The following is a 15198-nucleotide window of genomic DNA, read 5'->3' on the forward strand; positions in this document are numbered from 1 at the left end:
CCTGAATACCAGAGCAAAAGATGAGGCTGAAGCATTCATAGCAATCTGCAGCCAGAAGTGCCAAGTGGCAGATCAATCTTGGCCTCCTCCAGAGCTCCCCAGCATTATAGATGCTAGTCATCAGCCAATTTGAGTCACTCGCCATGGTGTTCAGAAATGGTTGCAGGCGCTGAATTCTACATAAACGTTGGACCCCAAAACATTCCAGCAGTAGTACTGAAGACTTGTGCTCTGGAATTTGCTGGTCCCTTAGCTGTGCCATTCCCTTAGAGTTACAATACTAGTATCTACCTGCCATGTGAAAAATTGCCCAGCATGTACGCAGAAAGCAGGACAAATCCACCCTGGCCAATTACAACCCCGTCAGTCTACTCTCGATCATCAGTAAAATGATGGAAGCTGTCATCAACAGAATTATAAACCAACACTTGCTCAGCAATGACCTAATTAATGAATCTCAGTTTGGGTTTTTCCCAGGGCTATTCAGTTCCGGACATCGTTACATAGACAAAAGAGCTGAATTCTCAAGGTGAGGTGGGACTAACAACCTTGACATTGAGACCTTATTCAACAGAGTGCAGCATCAAGGAGCCCTTGCAAAAATGAAATCAGTGGTTGGAGTCATACCTGGAAGATGGTTGTGGTTGTTGGAGCTTAGTCAACTCAGCTCCAGGACATCTCTGCAAGAATTTCTCAGGGCACTGTCCTAGGCCTAACCATCTTCAGCTGCTTCATCAATGACCTTCCCTCCATCATAAGGTCAGAAGTGTGGATGTTCACCGGTGATTGCACAATGTTCAGCACCATTCATGACTGAAACATTCCATATTCAAGTGAAACAAAATTTGGACAATATCCAGGCTTGAGTTGACAAGCTGCAAGCAACATTCTTACCACACAATTGCCAGACAATGACCATCACCAACAGACGATTTAACTACCTCCCCTTAACATTCAATGGTGTTACCATCACTGAAACCCCCACTATCAATGTCCTTGGTGTTACCATTGACCAAAAACATAAACACAATGACCATAAGAGCCGGTTAGAGGCTCAGAATACTGTGACGACTAACTCAACTCCTCACTCACCAAAGCCTGTCCATCATCTACAGGGCCAAAGTCAGGAGCATGATGGAATATTCCCCACTTGCCTGGATGGAGCAGCACCAACAACACTCAAGAAGCTTGACACCATTCAAGACAAAGCAGCCCACTTGTTTGGCACCACATACACAAATATCCACTCCCTCCACATCGACACTTCATAGCAGTGTGTATTATCTTCAACATGCACTGTGAAATACAGCAAAAATCCTTAGACAGCATCTTCCAAACCCTTGACCACTTCCAAGAGAAGACAAGAGCAGCAGATATTTGAGAGCACCACCACCTGTACATTGCCCTCCAAGCCATTAACCATCCTGACTTGGAAACATATTGCTGTCCCTTCACTGACGCTAGGGCAAAGTCCTGGAACCCCCTCCTGAATGGCATTACGGGCCAACCTATAGCATGCGAACAGCAGCAATTCAAGAAGGCAGCTCAATACTACCTTCTCAAGGGCAAGTAGAGATGGGCAATAAATGTTGGGCAGCCAGCAATACCCTATGTTCCACGAGAGAATAAAAAAAATTTGCTGCATTCTTCAATTTTGCCCCTTTATCAATCCAATGTTATCACAATATCCTGACAGCAACATCACCCCCTAGTTATTTCTTAACCATATCACCTCATTGTCACTTCCCTGTCACTTATTACCCTGACTTGGTCACTTCTTTCCTTCCTGATCATTTGCTTTCTTATTTTGGTCAATGTTATCCTTCCTCATTGCTGTCCAACTCTCTACCAAGGGCTGCTACCTTACAAGAGGCTGCATACTTAATTTATTAAGCCCTGTGGCTAAACATTGAGTCGGCCTGAAGCTTAGTTAGCTCTCTCAGTTTCTAGGCCAGGCACCATTCTTCCACCGAGAACCAAGAGTCATTGTTTAAAAGTAAGGAGTCACCAGTATAAGACAGAGATGAGGAAACATTTCTTTTGCGTCAGAGAGTTGTGAATCTTCAAAGTTTCCTTCCTGAAAAAGCAGTTGATACAGAACGTTTCAATATTTTTAAGACAGTGGTGGTTAGATTCTTGATTACCAAGGGAATGAAAGATTATTGGATGTATACGGGAAAGTAAAGATGAGGTTAAAATCGGATCTCCAATGATTTTGCTGAATAGCAAGGTGGGTTCAATGGGCCGAGTGGCATTCTGTTGTTTGCATGTTCACAAATTTTCAATTTTTACATGATCTTTGTCACACTGGGCTCTCCCTACAGATACTGCATTGATTCTGAATATAATGCAACAATTCAACAGACTGTCTCAGTTGACAATTCTGATGCCAGGAAATCAGGCAGCCTCAGGTGGACTTCTTTCTGACACCTTTGAATCAATTTTAATTCGCTGCTCTTGGCAGAAGCTAGCGCTGATCCGGCTGACTGTCTGACACCTGCTGCGAGCCAGCAGGGTGCACTTTAAGTACGCAGATCCAGCTCCAGTGATGTCTTCAGGACTGGAACAGATAGTTTATCCTGGAGTTTGAGGCGTGAGCAGAAATGGTTACGCCACAGGCCAGGTTGAGGAGCCGAGTGTATAAGATGTCAACAAGCTAAGACTGAAAGAAGACATGGCCTTTTATAACTAAAAATGCGTTCTGAAGACCATTCCCGCCTGAAGCCACTTAACAAAGTGTTTATCTGAAATACTTAGTTTCAGTTTTCCCATCAGTTCTGACAATTGCCTCACTGCCCGTGGGACAGTTATGATCTCATTGGTACTTTGGAATTGCAGGACTGACACCTGCTTGGCATAATTCTTAAATAAAAAAGTTTCAGTTCTCAAATCAATGGCTTTGTATGTGCGGCTGAATTCACGCAAATGAACAGTACCATCAGCTGAAAATCAGGAGCCACTTTTCCATCTCAGCTTGAGGTTTATTCAGTTGTTCTGAGAACCAGTTGGGAGAATATCAAGGAATTCTTAGGTGTTAGTGAAAGCTGCATGTAGGGTACCTTTGAAGAGGGTACAATTCCTTTAAATTTGACATCTGTCAACCTCCCTGGGGATTAGTTTGATGTGGACAAGGCTGAATTACAGTTGGTTACAAAATGCCAGAAGATATGCAAAATTTGGATATAAGAACCATCATAGGAATTGGAGGAGAAGTCATGCTAGAATATGAATGTCATACTCATGGGAACTAAATTAGCCTCAGAAAACAGAATAATTATTAATTGTGTTGGCAACATTGGCAGCACACCAATTCTATTGGACCCACCGCCACCACAACCCAGTTATTTGAATAATTGCTACATTTAGACACTACTAACCAGGGTATCCATAGGCTGGACATATCAGACAAGAGTCCAAATCACAACTTGCTAGCATCACTTAAAAGCCAACCCGTACTTTTTTTCTAATGGTAAGGAACATTGTGACTGAAGTAAGCATTGGCATTCTTACAGGAAGTGACCTGAGCTGGGAAAAAGTGAAGAATGATACAACATGCGAGCAAACAGATTTTGAGGGCTGCACTTGGATGAGGAGGTGCAAAACAGGAGAGATGTAGTGTATTCATCAGCAGATGGTGGGAGGGGTGGGGTGGAGTGGCAGAAGACTCTCTAGATACATCTTCAAAATGTAGTGGGAGCTGATTGCTTGAGCAGTGAATGCTGGCAGTCAAGCCCCAGGAATGTGGATGCAATGCTGCTAAAAGCTCAATGACTTAATGAGTGCTCAAGGTTAATTATTCCATTTTCAAAGACATCCACGAGAATCAGCCACTGCACCACAATCCATTACTCATCTACGAACAATCTCCATCAATTAACTCATACTTTTCACTCATTTCTTTATCCCCTGCTCACATGTTTAGGGATTGCAAGCTTCATGTACACTTCTCAATTCTCACAAAAACTGCCAAATATTAGCAATGGCCAACATCAGCCAATACTCATTGACACGTCACCCCTTTTTGCAGAATAACATAGTGCACAACTGAAGGGGAGCAGACACACTTGTAAGTCCTAACCCTGCTAAAGGAAATGTAGCCATTATATGGATGCCCATAACTGAGGATGTAGCCAGCAGTGGGGCTGGTATCTAAATCCTTAACTTCCAACTCACATTGCAATTCCTTTTCATTCGACTTTATCTGCTCATCGAAAAGTACAGTGGTGTAAACCAGGATTTCTTACTTCCCCTTCTCTACAATCTAACCTTACTTTTGTACATTGTTCCTTTAAGGCATCCCAAAGGTGCATCCTGCCAAGGCAGTGGAAGAACTACAAGAATGATGAAAAGACAACACTTTAATTAGAATTCACACTTACCTCTGTGAACTCAGCTATTGATGCAGCATGTCAGAGGATAGAATAAAACAAAGAAGCATGGATGATGGAGCTGTGAAACAAAAAACAGTAATTGCTGGACAAACTCAGCAGGTCTGGCAGCAACTGTAGAGAGATAACAGTTAATGTTTCCAGTCTGGTGACTGTTCTGATGAAGAGTCACTGGACTTGAAATGTTATCTCTGCTTTCTCTCCAGACCTAATAGGAACTGCAGATGCTGGAGAATCCGAGATAACAGGTGTGGAGCTGGACGAACACAGCAGGTGCCTGGATCACTAATCCAATGACGTTACCATTATCTTTCCTGGAGTTTGAGTGCCCAAAGACAGTGGATGAAGAAACAAGGATAGCATTGATGCCAGATCACTGAATTGTAAAGCCATTTGCAGAATTTGCTGAATAGGACTCAGTGAAAAACTTTGAAGGGACAGCCTATAAAAGACTACAGCTGGAGATACCTAATGAAAAGGCTGCAGCAGTTTACCATAGAGCATGGAGGAGTTGAGCACCAACTTAAAACAGGGCTTTGGAATCCCAGTCCATCCTTTCCAACATGGATGGGGTGACCAACTTGTTCACGCCAGAATCTGCTACATCTGATGCTGTTATCACAATTTCTATTGTAGCACAAGCTGAAAACAGTTATCATTCGTGCTCCATCTGTTGCCATAGGTACATAGGAATAGACCATTCAGCCCCTTGCGCTGCACCTTCATTCTATCCCAAGGAGGTTTATGTACCACATCATTATTTTTTTGCATTATCTCTGTATTTGCCATTAATATCTACAGATTTCTCTCTTAACAACTGAGCTATGAGATCCCCTCTGGTGATAGGGAATTCCAAAGATTCACAATAATCTAATTGAAGAAATTCCACTTCATCTCAAACATAAATGACTTGTTCCTCATTCTGATAACAAGCCTTCTAGTTTTAGATGCCCCATTCAGACTCCTTCTGGCTGTGGATTACAGTGTCCAAAGGAGGTGACGTGTTCTCTCAAAAGTCCACCAAATATAATCCAACAGAAAACCAGGCTGCCCTTGTATATAAACTTGGAGCAGAAGCCTTTTGTCTTCTCTCAGGAAACAATCTCAGAATGACAGTATTCATCCTGCAGTCATTGGGACTACACCAGTGCTATGCTGTTTCCTGTCAGTCGCCCATCCAAGATAGCTGCTTTGCAATGTAAAATGATGCATTTCAAGTTCAGGCCTTCCCAATTCAGAGCGGAGTGAAGTCCTCCTGCAAGAAAGGTCATCAGCTTTCCACTAACCAACACACAGGAACTGGGGTAGCATAGCATCAGAGCACAAGGACTGGGAAGAGAACGTGGAAGACAAGCATTAAGGAATGCACAAAGCTAATTTTTTTTAACTGATGGTCTAAATTCTTCATTTAGTATTATTTAATATTTATGCATTATACCCATGCAGATGCTACATCAGAGAGACAGCTGTTTATAAATGCGGAATTGGGCTTAGGAACACTAGTGCTGAGCTTGGATGAGTTTTTCCTCGAGGAACAGCCAGAAAACAGCTGTCAGGCTTGCTTCCACTCTTCTTCCTCCTCCATGTGTTCTTTACCTCATCCTTCTTCTTATATTCTTGACCTTTAGCTGTTGTCTGTGTAGTTACTGGGAATTACAGCTGCTATAACCACTGTTATTGGTTGATCCTTTTGATGGCAAAATTGTGGAGCACTCAACTCCCTGAGTCTTGGTACATTTTCCACCTGGTGCTCTTCCAAAGAAATCCAGGCACCAGTTGTTCCACACATGAATGATTTGCTCTGTCTCATTTTGGGTGTCATATTAAATACTTACCATAGGCACGTTACTTACCAGAGTCAGCAATGGTCAGCAGATAGCCTTGATACTCAGGAGCAACCCTTTGGTTTAATGTGGTAGCCCAAATTCAAATGGAATGGACTGTGGTAGAATGAAAGCAACTTGACTGCTGTCAGGGTGTTGACTTCATGTATAGTCACATGCTAGCTGGACACTGAGGGAGTGAACTCCCTTTTCAGTTCAGATCCAGGGAAACGTTGGCATGTAGCACCCAAAGAATCCTGAAGAAGGGTTATACCTGAAACGTTGAATGCTCCTTTCCTCCAGATGCTACCTGGCTAGCTGAGTTCTCACAGTCTCCTGTTTTGTCTGCCTTGGATTCCAGCATCTGCAGCCTTTTTGTCTGTAACCTTAGTGAGCTGGGACAGTTAGATTATATTGAAGAGGATAGTCTTGTCAGGGATTAGTCAAGTCAGGTTTGGAGGATATTCAGGCCTGGTCAGCAGCATACTTTGGTAGTGAGAAATCATTAGGTCTTAGTAGGGTGTAGTCAAGACAGATATGGTGATTGGGGATAGAAGGGGATAACAAAGTGTGGAGCTGGATGAACACAGCAGGCCAAGCAGCATCTTAGGAGCACAAAAGCTGATGTTTTGGGCCTAGACCCTTTGGTTTGTGATCCTTCTCACTGTATTGGTTTTTCACATGTCTTATGAAGAGACATTGAGCAGTTTAGGCCTAAATCATTTTTAATTAGCAATGGGTTGAACAGTTATGGGGAATGAACAGGAGCATGGAGTTGAGGCTGAGATGAGATTAGCCATGATTGTATCAAATGATGCAGCAGACTTATGGGGCTGAGTTGCCTACTCTTGCACCTAGTTCTATGTTCTTATGTGTCTTTTGTGGTTTTCTACATTAAGAACTGATTGGATACTGCTGATCTCCTGTGATAGGATTGATCTTTTTCTCTTTGTGCTGCTGCTGTTCAGCTTCTCTTACTATCTGTATGACTGTCTCTAAATTTGCAAATTTTATTTTGATTATAATAAATCCAATCCAATAGCAATTCTATCCTCATGATTTCTGTCTTTAAGTCATTATGGTTGTGTTGTTCTACTAATCTGTAAAGATCATTAGTGAAATTATCCATCATTCCCCTGGATTCAGAACTCTTCTGCTAAATCTTGCTCTTTTTAGAATCTTATTTGTTCGGAGGATAAAACAATTGTTAAAGGCTTTCAATACTTCTTCAAAAATATCTGTTGCTTCTTTTACAACTTAGCAAGTGAGAACATCATTAGCTACATTTCTAATTGTTTATAGAAGTATATTAACTTGCTTTGTTTCTGATTTCGAATCTGTTGTAGAAGTCATTTCATATTCTAAGGATTGTCTTCTCCAAGATGTCCAAAGTGTTATTTGGTCCACCTCTGAAAGCCTCCTTGTCCAATCACTGCTTGGCTGAATCCTGACTCTGAACTGTTCCTACAAGTCATTGGTATCCAATGCAATCTGTAATTGTGATGGAAAGACTAATACTTCAGATTCAGGGAGGTCCTAACTGCCCTGCAGCAATGCATCTGTTATCAGCTCTGAGTTCTTTTATCATCAACTGTAGATTCTACTTTGTTGAATCATGACTCAAGAGTTTCTCTTGTAAGGTTCTTGAAACTTCAGCACTTCCTGCAGCTCTCTATTAATATGAGTAGCATTCTTAAAGCTGTGTCTGAAGAATCCTCAGACATCCTAAGCTGCCCACATGTGGCATCAGCCAGCTGAACAAAAGCTACATTGTTGCTCGCCATGTTGCATGAGCAGTGCTCATCACAGAGCACGATGGTGTATGAGATTGTTTTATGAGGCTGTTTGCCCTATTTCTCATCACCAGATCAAAACCTAGAAACATAGAAAATGTTAAGTGTTGTAGGTACTTCACCATTCCAGGCATGTGATGAATACTCCATCACACTGCTGACCTTTATCATGAATATGATGGACAGGTTTTGGGGAGAGCTTGCCAAAAATTATTTACCTCTGTCTAGCTCGTATAATTACAGTATTTGTTTGGTGGTCCAGTTATGTTTCTGGCCACTGGTAACCCGTAGTACATTGATGGTGGGGGATTCTGCACTGGTAATGCTGTTGAATGTGAAGGACAGATGGTTACATTGCAATCAATGTTCATACTGACAATAAAGAGCTTCGATCTGCCTGAGTAAAAGAATGAATGTTTATTCAAAAATATATAGTCTGAGGTGGAACTTTGTATTTCAAAATGAGGTACATTTGTGGACTCGAAAGGTTTTTAAAAATATTATTAAAGCAATTCAAAATCATCTGGGAACAGAAGACGTTATCTAATTTTAATGTTAATTTTATTTCCCAGTGTACAAGTGATTACCTTCTTTACAAAACCATGACTTGTGTTGAAGCTTCCTTAGAAAATGGAATCCTTTAATGTAAAAAGAAAATTAAACTTTATAAAAGTAACATGGCTTTACCCCAAACTAAAGAATAACAAAACATTCCATCTTTCATTACGATACAAAGGAAGGAATTGCAGAGTTCATTCTCCTTTCTGAGAAAGCAAATTTAAAGGTATGGAGTATAAAAATAACATTAAACATTTTCTCTCACCTTGTTTCAGATGGAAGATGTTATAGCACGAATGCAAGAGGAGAAAAATGGGATTCCTATCCGCACAGTCAAAAGCTTTTTGTCAAAGATTCCCAGTGTGTTTTCTGGTAAGATACTAATTTTAAGTGGTATGAAAGGTTATAGCCAGTTTTATGTCAGTTGTGAAGAAGTTAATGAAATCTACTGGAGAGAAAATGTTGGGAATCAGGAGAACGTTGTGGAAATTCCAGTTAGCCACATTTTACGTAACAAATGCATTAATAAAGCTGACTGTTTGTTCTTTAAAAAATATCTTTTGCACTGACACAAGGAACACATACTTTATTTCAAAGTCCAGTCTTTTTGTTATTTCTCGGACAAGTAGAAGCTGGTCAAAGTGTTTCACTGTGGAGTTAGGCAGAGTGTCATGTCTAAATAACCAAGTTAAGTTCATTGTGGAGGTCTGAAGCCTGGTGGGGTGCCTCTGGCTTCCTTCTATCTGAGCTTGCAGAAGCTTTGCATGAGCCCGCACTCTTTGAGGGCACTCACCATGCTTTCTGCATTGCCCTCTGCCCTTGCAACTCTCTCATTTTATCCACTGTGAAACTACCTTGAATCATACAAGAATAACAGAAGAAGTTAGAAGACACAAACCAGGAGTTGACGGAAGGATCATTCTAATTTTTCTGTATTCCAAATAGAACTGCCAGAAATCTATGCTTTGCGTACAAGATCCTACTTTCTCTTAATCCCTGTGCATGCTAACCTACATTGGTTCCCTGTCAGACAAAGTCATCACTTTAAATTTCTTACTTTTCATTTCAATCTCTCTATGGCCTTGCCACTCCATATCTCTGTAATCTCCTCTAAGTTACACTGATCTCTTTATCATTTCCAATATAACTGCTCCACCATTTGTGGCTGGGCCTCCAGCAGCTTAGAAGTCACACAACACCAGGTTACAATCCAACAAGTTAATCTGAAAACACAAGCTTTCAGAGCCTCACTCTTTCTTCAGTTGATGGTGAGGGAGGTGGTATCGGACACAGAATTTATGAGTAAAAGATCAAAGGATCACACCACTGATGAAAATGTTAGGCTCCACATTCCAGGATTCCCTCCCCAAAATTCTCCATTTCATTTTTCTTCCTGTAAAACATTCCTTAAAATCCACCTCTCTGAGCAAATATTTGGTCATCTGACTTAACTTTTTTTATTTGATATGGTGTCAGATTTTGCTTTACAGTGTTCCTGCAAAGTATCTTGACATGTTTAATTATATAAAAGGCACTATGCAAATGTAGATTGTTGTTATACAAAAGAAAACAACAATAAAATTCAAGGGGAAATGGAAATGTTGTTTTAAATGGACTTTTTTAAAAAAACAGTTTGTTTTATTGACATATTGGTGATGTGAAATAGAGCTAAATTGAATTTACACAAGGTTTGCTGGAGCTCCTGGTATCATTTTGATTGGAGAAGTCATTGAACAGGGGTACCTGGCATAAATGACTGTGTGTAATGTTTCTATAGATTTTTGGCATCAAATTAAATTGTTATCGAATAGGGAAGTTGGATCATTGTCAATATATGACCCATCACATAACCCTCTTCATCTTCCTTTCTACTGAAGTTGGAAATGTAAATTGGAAAAGATGCAAACCAGTCACCTGGTTTTGACCAAACATTAAAATCTCTCCAAGTCAACTGAAGTTAGGCCAGGAGATTGGGAGGTAACCGTGGAAATTCAAATCTTAGTTATACATAGCAAACTTTTTAATGTCCGGCACCCACAGGACCAGGAGTGAAGTGTTGATCAAATATTCTGGATAATCAAGTGGTCCACATAATTAATGTTAAAACATACACTAAATGATAGAAGTACAATGCAGGGGTTATGCACATCACTGCGATACATTATTTACAGCATACATCACTTTAATAATAATGCAAACTTTCCCTTAAATACCCGCAGAGAGCATTCTCACGTGCACCCTCAACTGATTATTCAGACATTGTGGTAGATAGAATAGGATAGGATAGGATAGGATAGAATAGAATAGTCTTTTCTGTCACAGATACTCAATGAGTATATTGAAACATTTATACGTCACCAATTACAGTGGCAACTTGGATACAAAGGTACCTTGGCACAGCTTCTTTAGTTACAAGATTTAAGCAGTACAGAAATAAAATGTCCAGGGTTACAGAATTTAAAGTTCAGAACAGCAGACTATGCTGGTCCGGACTCCACACTGCACTGGTGATTCCCATGCCGAGAGGCTGCTGCAGTAGGCCGGAAAGTCACCACGACAGTGGTATTTACGGACAAGAAATCAACTCCAAATTGAATCAACCGTTGATATTTTGTGTGACTGTTCAATTAAACAAAATGTATATTTGTAACTGTAACAATTGGGTAGAATAATGCAGTAAACTTAATGGTATTTGAGGTCTGTAATTTTTGCCAAGTTATTAAGAGTCTCACTTCACAAGGAGCGGTTAAATTAAAGTTTTCTGTGGATATAGCATTTCAAACATATAATTTCTAATAGCTTAAAGTTGTTAGCATAAATAAATCAGCATCACAATACTATTATATATACAGGCAGTCACTTGCAATACGATTGGTAACATAAAACTTCACTCAGTTGGATGGGATCTATTGTACATTATTTATAGTTCCACATTCAATATTGTTCACTATCTCTTTGTACATTGGTGTTTACTTTCAGCTCAGAGGCTTTAGAAAGAAAGTGAAGGAAATTCAATTTTAAATGGTACTCTTTCATGACGTATGGAGATACTAAAAGGTTTTACAAGGAAAAAATTTCGTTCCGATATGTAGCTTTTGTTGTGTTGTCTGTTGTTATGTTTACAGTTGAACAATTTAAAATGAATTGACTTATATATCCAATTTCCAAACTGAATTCCTGTGAAGAGTAAGTTTACAGGGAAAAGACTTATATTGGCTTCTTGCTACTAACAGCACTGATACAGTTCTTCTGCCAATGGTAATGAAAGCCCCACTATATTGTGTCACTAACTTCGTCAAATTACTGCTATGGGAGCAAGGTCTCAGAGTAGACCCCAGATTATGGCATTACCAGGAAAGAAACAAAACAAATTGGTCAGAAGTGAGGCCTTTTGCTGTTGATTGTGCAGTGTTCAGCTCCAAACACAATTCTTCGGGTATTGAAATAGCCATCACTCATGTGCAGCAAGACCTGTACAAGATCCAGATTTGAGCTGTGAGTGGCAACTAGCGTATAAGCATTCAAATGAAATAAGTGTCAGGCAGTGGCCACCTCCAAACAAAAGGGAGCCCTCCCATGTCAGTATGATGGTCAGTGGCATCACCCGTGCTAAAACCCCTACGATAAATAACCTATTATTATCACTATTCATTCACCTGTTTCCTCCTCAAAACCACCCTCTTGAAATCCTCATGTGACCCATCTGCATGCAGACTCACCTTTCAGCAAGGTAGGCAACTGTACTGTCCATATCTTCTGCCCTGACTGCAGACTGTTTTACCAAATGACTTTCAATAGCCACATATAGTGTGTAAGAGAAAAAGTGAATTATCCATCTTTAACTTCAAAGTTCAATTGACTCATTCCTGGAATGCAGGCCTTGTTTTACAAGGGAAAGATGAACAGGTTCGTCCTGTACCCATTGGTGTTGAGAAGAACAAGACTTGATCTCAATGAAATATTCAAGATCCTGAGGTGGCCTGATTGGTTGGATACCAGAAGATGTTTCCAGTTGATGCTAACTAAGGTAAAATTGCTACAGTCTTACCGGACCATAGCACGGCACTCTCGTGGTTTAACCTGAGGGTCGCCACACCTCAGGCGAGGGGGTAAATTGAGAAAAAGAGTCCTTCATGTGCAGAAGTTGAACTCATGCTGCTGGCATCATTCTGTATCACAAACTGGCCATGCAGCCAACTGAACGCCTCAACTCTATCTAGGGGACACCGTTTAAAAGTAAGAGGGCTCCCTGTTAAGAAGGAGATGAGAAGCATTTTGTTTTCTCTGAGACAGTTGGCTTGTAGAATTCTCTTCTCCAAAAATCCAGGTCATTGAACTTGTACAAGGCTGGGTTGGATTGAAATTTGGCAGGTGGGGTGGGGGACTGACAGGAGAATGGAGTTGAAACCATAATCAGATGTGTAATAATCTTATCGATTTGTAGTGCAGTTTTGAAGGGCCAATTGGCCATTCTTGTTCTATAGTCCTCTTGTTCCTGAATCTATGTTTCTATGTTCCTGATGACTCCACTTCAACACAAAGCAGTTTTCAGCTAATTATTTCATTCCATGTGATAGCAACCAGCAGCTGAGTGCATTGTATGCAGCAAATGTTATGAGCCTCAACATTATGCTTGTGTAGTGCTGAGGTCTTGTGACACTAAAGCTAGCCAAATCTAGCTAAGTTATTCCAATGCAACTATGTCATTGGTATTTGCCCAGAAATGTGTAAGATTGGCCAGGTATTTCCTGTCCAAAGAAGCCAGCCAAATGCTACCCATCAGTCTACTTCCAATTGTCAGCAACCTGATGGAATGGCTGTGCTATCATGTGGTGTCTATTCACCATTGCTGAAGGATATTGTAGGTATCTCTGTTGGAAAGTATGGTGAAATTGAGAAATGAAGTCTGTATCCCTCTAAACCTTTCCTATTCATGTACCTGATTTTAAATTTATTTTGTTTTAAATATTTTAACTGTACCTGCATCTACCACTTCCTCAGGCAGCTCATTTCACAGTCAAACCACCCACTGTGTGCAAAAGTTGCCCCTTGAGTTACTTTTAAATCTTTTTCCTCTCATCTTAAAAAATATGCTGTCCAGTTTTGAATTCCCTCGCCCTGGAGAAAAAAATCTTTGCTATTCACCTTATCTATGCCAGCCATGATTTTATACACCTCTATAAGGTCACTCCTCTACCTCCTATGCACCTTTACTTTTAGCACAGATGGATAATGCCATGCAGCTCATCATTTTTTTCAAGCAGTGATCAGTCAAATGGATGGACATGTCACTATGCAGCACTGTGCTATTTCATTGCCACATAAACTTATGCCAGCAGCTTATGCAGCAAAAGTACTGAGCGTCCTTCAACCAAATTATGACGTCTGAAAATCTATGGGGAATAGCCCTCCATTATGTCAAGAGGGATTGTTATGAGTTAGCGAGTACTGGCACAGCACTTCAAAAGCATCATCTGATATCAGCCCAGGGGCTATGTCACAGTCAGCCAGTTGCTTGGGGCACTCAGGATCAGGGGCTTCATATTCTTACAGTCCACAGAATGAGCCAGAGTCAGTCCTGAACCATGACAGAATGTTATGCTACACTAAGCATTAGGGAAAGAGAAACACTTTCTTGGACAGAGTTTGAAACTTGGTCCAGCGCTGAAGACAGGCAGCCTGTGTGGCTTGGTTCTTGTAGCTGCAGAGACTATGCTAATCGATGGAGATGTAAAGTGGCAATATGGATACCAGTGTGACCTTCCATTTCCAACAAACTGTCAGCTATCTCTCCTGTGTGTCCACAGAGGCCTTTCATTTTCATCCCATTATGTGTCCAGTGAAGGGCTTTTTCGGGCTGACAGTAACTGGTGCACAGTTGTGAATGGTACCAATGGCAGAAATCCCAGAAATTCCCAGAGTTGGTGAGTACTTCCGCAGTGGTGAGTGCAAGATAGTTCCAGGATGGCGACATGGAAACATGCTGGATACATTATGAGGTGTACAGTGAAGATTTAGGTGAGACCCGTTCTTGTGCTCACTTCCATGAAACTCCCAAAATTGACACATCACCAATTTTTGGTAAAAATCAGCCCATTGTTCTTTTTCTAAGTATCACACTTCCAGTATTGCATCCTTTTACAGATATTGCTTCTGCATTGGATGGCCTGAAAGCTCATTCATAAAATAGCAGGAAGTCAGAATTGAACATACAAGGAATATAAAAACCTAGTGCAAGGAGACTAGCTACTCATAAATCCTGTGTGCAGGAAGACAATAAATCTCTGAGGATAAAACTGACCGAGTGAAGTAAAGAAGGAATGAAGTAGTGAAAATTCTCCAAATATATTCGGAAGGTCTTTTCGGTCACAATTCTATGCTCAAAGTACCGATAACAATATTTCCAGTTGGATTCCTGTCTTTATATGAATAGCCTCAGCCTTAAGCTTATGTGATGTATCCCAGATGTATAGCTGTCAGCTTTAGAGCTTCATGAAGGTATTGTGATACAGCTCCAGCATGCACCTAGCCTGCAGCTTCTAAATGTTGGTGTGGTTGACAAGAAGACAGTTCTCTCAAACAACGACAAGTGTTGGACTTCAGCTACAATCTGACTGTTTGTTTCCATGTGACGCA

At 40.7% G+C, this 15198-nt stretch overlaps 1 protein-coding gene across 2 annotated transcripts in view; it reads left to right on the plus strand.

Moving 5' to 3' along the window:
* Positions 1-15198, plus strand: part of rgs7b (regulator of G protein signaling 7b) — a 405937-nt gene that overhangs the window by 201738 nt on the left and 189001 nt on the right. For both annotated transcript variants that reach the window (XM_048536139.2, XM_048536137.2), the window contains exon 3: positions 8838-8934. In XM_048536139.2, coding sequence (XP_048392096.1) covers positions 8838-8934 — 97 coding nt within the window. The remainder of the gene's footprint in view (positions 1-8837; positions 8935-15198) is intronic.

The sequence above is a fragment of the Stegostoma tigrinum genome, chromosome 9, assembly GCF_030684315.1.
Source record: "Stegostoma tigrinum isolate sSteTig4 chromosome 9, sSteTig4.hap1, whole genome shotgun sequence".
NCBI lineage: Eukaryota > Metazoa > Chordata > Chondrichthyes > Orectolobiformes > Stegostomatidae > Stegostoma > Stegostoma tigrinum.